The following is a 9,352-nucleotide window of genomic DNA, read 5'->3' as shown; positions in this document are numbered from 1 at the left end:
GCTAAGGGTGGCCCAACCAGTTATTAGGTATAGGGGGCAATCACTTTTTCACACAGGGCCATGATGGTTTGGATTTTTGGAAGTGATGCCTTGATTGTGAACAGGTGTGGCAATAATGAGGCCTGGGTGTGGCTTGAGAAATTGAACTCAGGTGTGGACAACCACAGTTATAGTATGTTTTAACAAGGGGGGCAATCACTTTTTCACACAGGGCCATGATGGTTAGGATTTTTTTTCACCTTTAATAATAAACACCTTCATTTACAAATTGCAATTTGTGTTTACTTGTGTTGTCCTTGACTATTGTTTAAATTGGTTTGATGTTCCGAAACACTTAAGTGTGACAAACATGCAAAGGAACAGGAAATGAGGAAGGGGGCAAACACTTTTTCACACCACTGTACATTTCCCTCTTGATTTTCCCTACCCCATTGCTTGCCCCATCCACATAATGGGAAAACAGTTTGAATCCACCTCTGATGCCTCTGGCCTTGCTCCCATTCCGTTTGCTTTCTTGTACGGAGTATATTTACCTTCCTTTTCTCTATTATATCAGCCAGCTCTCTCCCTTTACCAGTCATAGTGCCAACATTCAAATTTCCTATACTCACCTTTCACATTCCTACCCATTAACCTCTCCCGCTGCCACAGGACATGCTTTCCTCCTTTCTTTCTTCACCTCAACAGTTTCTAACAGCACCTTTCTGACCAACGGTACTGTTGACGGTCCTTGGTAAACTGGGCCTTAACCTATCAGATATGAAAGTCTGATTTATGATCAGCATATTTGATCTGGCATAGGTTTTACACTCGGAGCCTTTCCTAATGCTTTCCCCATTAATCAAGACTTGGGTCCGGCACTAAGAATGCACTGGCTTGTGCATTCCAAGTGGCTGGGTTTAAGTCAGCATACTTTTAACTTTGTGGCAACATTAAAGTACGTCTTTACATTCCCCAAGCCCACAAATTATAAGAATAAAAACTTTTTTCATGTTGCCCTTAATGTTTATTGACATTGGGTGGGGGAGGGATTTGAAATTTGTGCATATGATATGATGTCAATATATATTCTTTAAATTAATGATTATTTTCTCTCTTTCTGTTTATACAAATAGCATTTCACAAATCTGTTTGGCCAGCCTCTGGTGTGCCTACTATCACCTACAGTATACCCCAAGAGTGTGCAAGGTTTGTGTCATTTGAGAGCAACAGTTCGTTAAATGATAATGATCGTTTTCTTACTGTTATCAAATTCCATGAACAGACCAAACCAACAATGTGTTAGTGTGTCTCTTAATACTTTATGACTTGTCTAGCCTGTTTGTAGCAGTCAGCCTAAGCCCATTGGTTCATACATAATTCTTTGAAAACGAGTCACAAATATTTATATTATATAGTATTATATAGCTCAGTAATTTTCTAAAACAGCTGCCTAGTTTTTTATCAAACATTACTTAAACAGAAGAAAAGGCCATTTTTTGGGGAATCTTTTTTTGTTATGGGGTAATCCACATTTAATGTTTTAGTTGCATATTTCTGGCAGCAGAACAGTGTAGTTACTGTAATGTGAGTGCAGGTTATATAAAGATGAATGTTCACAACTGTTTCAATTGCTGGTTTTATTCCATTTACAACTTTTGTCTTTGATGGCGATACAGGTTACCAACATTAACTACCTCAAAACAGTGGCATAGGTCTTAACACTCTGCTCCAGCTTCCCCTTAATACTACAAAATAATAACATTTAAGGATACAACACCATGAAACAAACAATATACACCTATAACCCTCATAAACAAAGACCCGTACCGGTCTAGAATCATTTACCGTAAGAGATAGTCAGATTAGCCCTACCGCGTCCACGCACCATTAGTCTTAAACACAGTATAAACAAATGTCCACACACTTCATATTAAAACGTGTAGCACAACAGTATAAATAAAAGTATGCTCATAACAGGATTCAGTTAACAACAAGCTACAGTTATTTATAAGCTGACAGTTTTATATAATTTTATTAAATACTACATATTTCATTTAGAAATCTGTTAATAATTAATTTCAATAATAATTGTGTGTATGTATTTGATAATGTACTTTTTCATGTACTGAATATTGTACTGTAAATTAAATTGTCAGAATTTTTTCATGCAGTGTGTTTATGTGACCATGGAGAGAAAATGTCTTGTTTTTACTTCTTACTTGTGCAATGTCTTTTGCTTGCCGTTCAGATCAGTCTCAGCGTGGGAGTCTATTCACACTGTTCCTCTACAGCCCACTGTTGGCTTTTTCTTCTGTGTGTGGCTTAAACAGCGTCCAACGAGGCCTGTGGGAAAAGGCTCAAGAATTTCTTCGTAAAGTCTACCGTGACATTGGGCAGATGATAACTCGATCACGGACCATAGGTATTACATTTCCCTTTAATTTTCATAACATACTAGCAGATCTGAAAGAATAGAGTGGACAAGAAAAAATCTGTATTCATACATGTTTTTGTTTACTTGTTTTTTGTTTAAGTCAAACACAGTAATAATCATGATAAAAGCAATACCCTTTGGCAACTACTAATTTAATTGAATTAATTAACTGCACCAGCCATGAAAAGCAGTGTACCCGGTTTGTGTCCAGCCGGCGACTTTGTTTGCATGTCATTTCCCACCTCTTTCTCCCCTTGACTTCTTGGCACAAAAATGCCCAAAGACATACATTACATTTAAAAAAAAAAGTGGTTATTGTTTAGGGAAAGGGTCTTTTTTAAGTCAAGGACCCCTTAACTAAGAGAGATGGCTCAGTTAGGCACTACTATACAGTATATATTTAATGAAAGGAAGTTGCATCTTAAACTGGGCCTAAAATAACATGTGGCTGGCCTAAAAACTTCTTACATACCTTTTTAGTACATAGAAAACTAATCTCACTTGCTAATAATGTGTTGGATTACTGTTAAGTTTTGACAAAACATTATACACATTTTTATACATTATACCATAATTTTGCAGCCCCCCTGCAGTAACTCTGAGGACCTCCTAGGGACCTCTGACCCCTTGTTGAAGAACTTTGGGCTGGTTCTAATAGACTCTAGAATTGACTGCAAAGTGTCAATCTGGGCACTGGTTAGGAGCCTATGCCACAATCCAATGAAGTCCTATCCTTTTTGGTTTGGTGCTGTTTTATAGTTCGTAACTACTCCCTTGCGAGTAAAGTTACTAGGGTTATTATGCTGCTAATGTTTAAGGTTGAGGTACAAATATATTTGCTAGGGTAGGTGGTGGTGGAGCAACCAGGATGCAGAGAATCAACTGCCTGCCTCATCACTAAAGTGGTTAAACTTTTTCACCGTCTCCACAGATCAAGCCTTTTTGCAATTCTTTGGTGATGAGTTCCTTCGGCTGCTGCTGATCCGCTTTGTGTTCTGCTCAGCTGCATTGAGACTGCATAAACTCTTTCGGGTAAGTCACTTAAATCACACATGGAAAAGTACATTAAAAAATGTTTTGCATCGAGATGCATTGATAATTAGTTAAGAATGGAATCGTTGGCCTCTGAATTGGAATCGAATTGTGAGGTGTGAAGAGATTCCCACCCCTACAAGTTATCAAAGTCTGCTGGACTACACCAGCCTCTCGAGCTGGATGTGGTTGTGCAACATTTCTAGGTTTTGAAAGAAGCATTATTCCTCTGGAGTTTTTGCACTCCCGGAGTTCTCCTTTCGTGGGGCCATCTCTCCAGTCAGATGGGACATTTTCTTCCTCCCAGATGGTTTTCATGACGTGGTGGAGCATGTTGGTGGAGTTTCAGTGTCGGGCTTAAGAGCTTCTGCTGACATCCTGTCTGGTCCCACTGCTTTCCCTCTTTTCAAAGCCTTTCCAGGGGATCAAACACTGCCATATTTTATTTTTTATTTTTTTATATGATTAACAATTTTTATTTTTATTCAAATACAACACACAAAACATGCAATTTGCATTTGAACATATACACAAAAACCAAGAGAACAATATTCAAAACCTTAATAGAAAAACTATTAACCAAATGAACATATGTATAAATGACAATACCATCATACACGTCTCTCCACAGCACAAAGCTTCTAAGGAGCCCTCCAGAAAGCTCAAATACTTTACCCATTTTCAAGTGCAGACATCCAATCAGGCAAACAGTCAGAATGACATAGCCATTTCACGAGTCATCCTCCTAAAAGAATCTGTCCGGCTATCATTAAAATAGTTTGGACCCAACTTCAAATGTGCTTAATTAATTAGTAATTAAAAATTAATAATTAGGATTGACCCATCTCCCAGAACAAATAATCTTGGACTGAATGGAACCTGGGTCTCTGCAATCTTACATAGGTTATCATGGTATCCAAAGTTCCTGGACCTTATCACTGTACCATAGGACATTAAATAATTGTCTGTCCTCTGTCTTACATTTCAAACAATTTGGTGTGTCTTTTTTTGTTTAACTTAGACGACCTAATCCTTATGACACCCTCCCGGGCTCTCCAAGTAGTGGAGGCAGCGCAGCATCTACAGTCACTGGTTTTCACCATAAACTGGCAGAAGAGCTCTCTAATCCCTTCAGACGGTAGTTTATCTGGGTATGGACATAACTCCGCCATTATAAAAAACAGGCTGGATGCATTAAACCCTCTGCTGTCTGAATTGTGCCTCCCAGGGTGGTATCAGCATTGTTAGTGATGTGTCTGGTGGCTTTGATGTCCGTGAGTCACGCAGTGGTTCCTCTAGGATATGAGGAAACCCACACACGTTCCACATAAGGAAAATTCCGAGATGGTTTGGCCGCCTGCGCCTTGACCCAATACAACAATACACTATAATAAATAGGCGCATGGTGACAATCCCTCTCTCTCTCTCTCTCTACAGTCAGACCTGGCCTACTGGAAAAAAAAACTGTGCTCTATTGTTGGGGTTGTATATGAAGGCTATTGTATATTGCATTTATTGTATTGTATTCATACTCTATTTTTTAGGGGCATTAGGCCAGTATGAGCACTGTAATTTAAATTTTTATGAATGAAATAAATGTCACAAATAACAGACGCTGACACGTCTCTCGCTGGCAGGGCAGGCGCGAGTCCCGGGGTTGTGGCAGGGAAATGGACAGATCCTCCATCGCTTCATATTACCTGGACTTGGCCTGGCAAACCCGGTTCCTTTTAAGGATTTGGGTTATTCTGAGTCACTCACTAAACTGAACCAGGTTATGCGAGTCACTTTAATAACTTGAGTCTGTATTGCTAGGAATAAGAAAACTTATTTTTTTCTAAATCGACTGTGTGCTTAAACTAATTGCTTTTTAAAATACAACATTTATACACCAAGCCTACAGTATGCTTAGCTAGGCTACGTGCAGAACATTGTATGTTATTTCAGAAGTGAAAGAATGGTTTTTGTTGGGGATCTGCTCTACTCTGAGCTCGCTCACTAGCTCGTCTGCTACAGAGCCACTCATAGCCGGCTGATTTCCGCAATTGACTGACTCACGCCAGAGCTCACAAGTCATCGAGGGCTGATGAGTTGTCTGTGAAGCAAGCCAAGTTGTGAGGCAAGCTGTGAGCCAAGCCTGAGCCACGAGCCGAGGGGAGCTTTCAATGTTTCGGACTGTCTGCTCAACCTAATTGCATTTTAACATACTCTTTGAACCTGAGTGGACAATGTTAAAAGTTTCCATTGCTAGTGCTTCAAGGGGCGGTAACTCACGAAAACCCTGGTGGACACCAGTGGTCAGGAAAGCCTTTTGACTGAAGAGGGAGTTTTTCCAGGATATGCTGTCCCGGAAGGATCCAGAGGCAGTTGCACGGTAACGAAGGACCCAAAAGGCTGCAGCCTTTGCTGTGAAAGAGGCCGAGCAGCGGGTGTGGGAGAAGTTAAGATAAGACATGGAGAAGGACTTTTGGTTGGCACCAAGGTGCTTCTGGAAAACCTTTCGCCACCTCATGAGGGGGAAGCGAGGAAACATCCAATCTGTGGACAGTAAGGACGGGACCTCAAATGAGGAGGTAAAGGGCGGTGGAAGGAGCTTTTTTTGTTGAAAATACAGTATGTTTATTAGTGTTCAAGAAAAGGAATAAGGAAAGAGGCGAGGGGTGAAAAAGTAAAAAATAAAAACCTAACAAAGAACACTAAATATACTGAACATATAGAACACAGCACATCTTGGATTACAACAATATTACATGGTCATAGTTAGGATGGATACTATAAACAAAAACATCTTAAGGTAATAAAGTTAAATGAATTTGACATAATACAAATCACATACTAATTTGCACAGTGAGGTTTTATGAAATAGCCAACGTCTATGGGTTTACATTTTTAAAGTAATTCAGTTTCGGGTCCAATGTCTTATCAAACTTGTCTCCTATCTTCATTATAAAATCTCAGTCTTTACAGATGTAAAGTATTTGACAGTTCTTGCGGCCACAGACTATATGAAGGCACAGAATCCATTTTCCATACACGTAAAATTAACTTTTTTGCAATCACCATCCCAAATTGAATGGCTCTTTCAGATTTATTGATGGAGGAGAGGACACTTGTGGCACCCAGGATTGCTACTAAGGGGCTGGGTCTTCTTAACAAAGCCTCAGAAAAAACAGAAAAATACACTGTCAAGTTTACTAAATGCCCAGAAAGAATGTGCTAGGGTACCTATCTGGGACTTACATTGGTTGCATACTGGTGGGATATCAGGATAAACCTTTCTCTTGAATAATATAGTCTATGGATTGTTTTTAAACTGTATTAGATTTTGTCTAATATTAACTAAACACCTTTGCACATTACGTAGACATTCTTCCCACATTTCATCATTTCATTCCATGTTCAACTCATCTGCCCATGCCCATTTATACACCTCTGTGTTCATCAGAACACCTGAAAGAAAGGTGGAAGTCGTTGAGGTAGTTAAGCAACTCCACAGTGGCAAAGCCCCAGGGCTTGATGAGATCCGTCCAGAAATGGTGAAAGTTCTGGGTGTGGAGGGGCTGTCTTGGTTGACACGCCTCTTCAACATTGCATGGAGGACTGGGTCGGTGCCTCGGGAGTGGCAGACTGGGGTGGTGGTTCCCCTCTTCAAAAAGGGGGCCACAGTGTGTGTGCCAATTACAGGGGTATCACACTTCTCAGCCTCCCAGGTAAAGTCTACTCCAAGGTGCTGGAAAGGAGAGTTTGGCGGATAGTCGAACCTCGGGTTGAAGAGGAGATTCCGTCCTGGTCATGGAACAACGGATCAGATCTTTACTCTCGCAAGGATCCTGGAGGGAGCCTGGGAGTATGCCCAACCGGTCCACATGTGTTTTGTGAATCTGGAGAAGGCGTATGACAGGATCCCCCGGGAGATATCGTGGGAGGTGCTGTGGGAGTATGGGCTGATTTGGTCCCTTCCCAGGACCATCCAATCTCTGAATGACCAAAGCAAGAGCTGTGTCCGGGTTCTCCGGGCAGTAAGTCAGACTTTTTCCAGGTGAGGGTTGTCCTCCGCCAGGGCTGCGCTTTGTCACCAATCCTGTTTGCAGTATTTATGGACAGGATATCGAGGCATAGTTGTGGTGGGGAGGGGTTGCAGTTCGGTGGGCTGGGGAACCCATCGCTGCTTTTTGTAGATGATGTGGTCCTGATGGCATCATCAGTCTGTGACCTAAATCTAAGGACATGGTTCTTAGCAGGAAACCGATGGAGTGCCTTCTTCAGGTAGGGAATGAGTCCTTACCCCAAGTGAAAGAGTTTAAATACCGTGGGGTCTTGTTCACGAGTGAGGGGACGATGGAGCGGGAGATTGGTCAGAGAATCGGCGCAGCGAGTGCGGTATTACATAAAATTTATAGCACCGTTGTGACGAATAGAGAGCTGAGCCTAAAGGCAAAGCTCTCGATCTAGCGGTCAGTTTTTGTTTCTACCCTCACGTATGGTCATGAAGGGTCATGACCAAAATAACAAGATCCAGGGTACAAGTGACCAAAATGGGTTTCCTCAGGAGGGTGGCCGGTGTCTCCCTTAGAGATAGTGTGAGAAGCACAGTCATCCGTGGGGAGCTTGGAGAGTCGCTGCTCCTTTCCCTTGAAAGGATCAAGTTGGGGTGGCTCGGGCATCTGGTAATGATGCCTTCTGGGCGCCTCATCAGGTGTTCCAGGCACGTCCAGCTGGAAGGAGGCCTCAGGGAAGACCCAGGACAAGGTGGAGAAATTTCATCTCCAACCCGGCCTGGGAACGCCTCGGGATCCCCCAGTCGGAGTTGGTTAATGGCTCGGGAAAGGGAAGTTTGGGGTCCCTTGCTGGAGCTGCTTCCTCCGCAACCCGAAACCGGATAAGCGGAGATGGATGGATGGATGGATGGACATTTTTACACCAAACCTACAGTAAGCATAGCTAGGCTACGTGCCGAACATTGTATTTTATGTCAAACGTGAAATAATGGCTTTTGTTGTTGATCTGCTTTACTCTGAGCTCGAGGAGAGACTTCACTTGCTCATCTGAATCAGATCCAATCGTAACTACGTAGCCAGCTGGGTTGATTGACTGGCGCGAGCATCAACAACTCACGAGTTCCCATCGTATTATTTTACATTGAATTGTAGTAGGACTCAACTGATCTGAGTTAATGAAACTTGAGACTTGCGATTTGTGAGTCGATTTAAAGACTCTGGTTAAAGATCAGAGTGAATCGTGATTCGAACAAGTTTACCGGCCACGGTGCTAAATGTGCTGAAACACTTTGCTCTAAGTCTGTCAGTTAGACGTTTTAATAAGAACAAACAACAAGACAGCGGCAGGGTATGCTCAGCCTGGCTATTAGAAATAGCTAGGAGTCTGATGCTGTGGTCACACAGACACCTCCCCTTAATCAGAAGGGCACACTCCGGGGTTACTAAACCATGCGGCAGACATGATGTCGCAGGGGGTCCCTCTCACAACAAGTGGAAGTTTTATCCCACTCTTGTTCAGATGCTGTAAAACAGGTTTGGGAGGGCGAAAGTGGATCTGTTTGCCTGACAAGAGAATGCACAGTACACACTAGGCCTGCACGATATTGGAAAGAATCTGCCATTGCGATATTTTTTTTCCTGCAATATATATTGCGATTTGAAAAAGTATTTTTAAATGATGACATAAATAGCTCTATTTGGAAATAATAACGCCTTCTCGACTACCGCTGTGATTTTCTGGGGGAGTTCATCTACATATAAGATAAAAATGAGGTCAGTTGCCTTGTTCTTTTCTTTTCTTTTTGCCTTGTTCTTTTTTGCCTTGTTCGCTTTGGGGGTGGCAGTAGCTCAGTCCATAGGGAGTTGGGTTGGGAACCGGAGGGTCACTGGTTCAAATCCCCGTATG

The 9,352-nt window shown here is 42.0% G+C and overlaps 1 protein-coding gene across 1 annotated transcript in view; it reads left to right on the top strand.

The window, feature by feature from the left end:
* The window catches only part of scai (suppressor of cancer cell invasion), a 76,366-nt gene that overhangs the window by 60,552 nt on the left and 6,462 nt on the right, over nt 1–9,352 (top strand). The window contains exons 14-16 of the mRNA XM_034895516.1: nt 1,116–1,188; nt 2,231–2,404; nt 3,348–3,448. Coding sequence (XP_034751407.1) covers nt 1,116–1,188; nt 2,231–2,404; nt 3,348–3,448 — 348 coding nt within the window. The remainder of the gene's footprint in view (nt 1–1,115; nt 1,189–2,230; nt 2,405–3,347; nt 3,449–9,352) is intronic.

Source organism: Etheostoma cragini, chromosome 16 (assembly GCF_013103735.1).
Source record: "Etheostoma cragini isolate CJK2018 chromosome 16, CSU_Ecrag_1.0, whole genome shotgun sequence".
Lineage (NCBI taxonomy): Eukaryota > Metazoa > Chordata > Actinopteri > Perciformes > Percidae > Etheostoma > Etheostoma cragini.
Note: the sequence above shows the minus strand (reverse complement) of the source record. Positions and strands in the feature narration are given on the sequence as shown.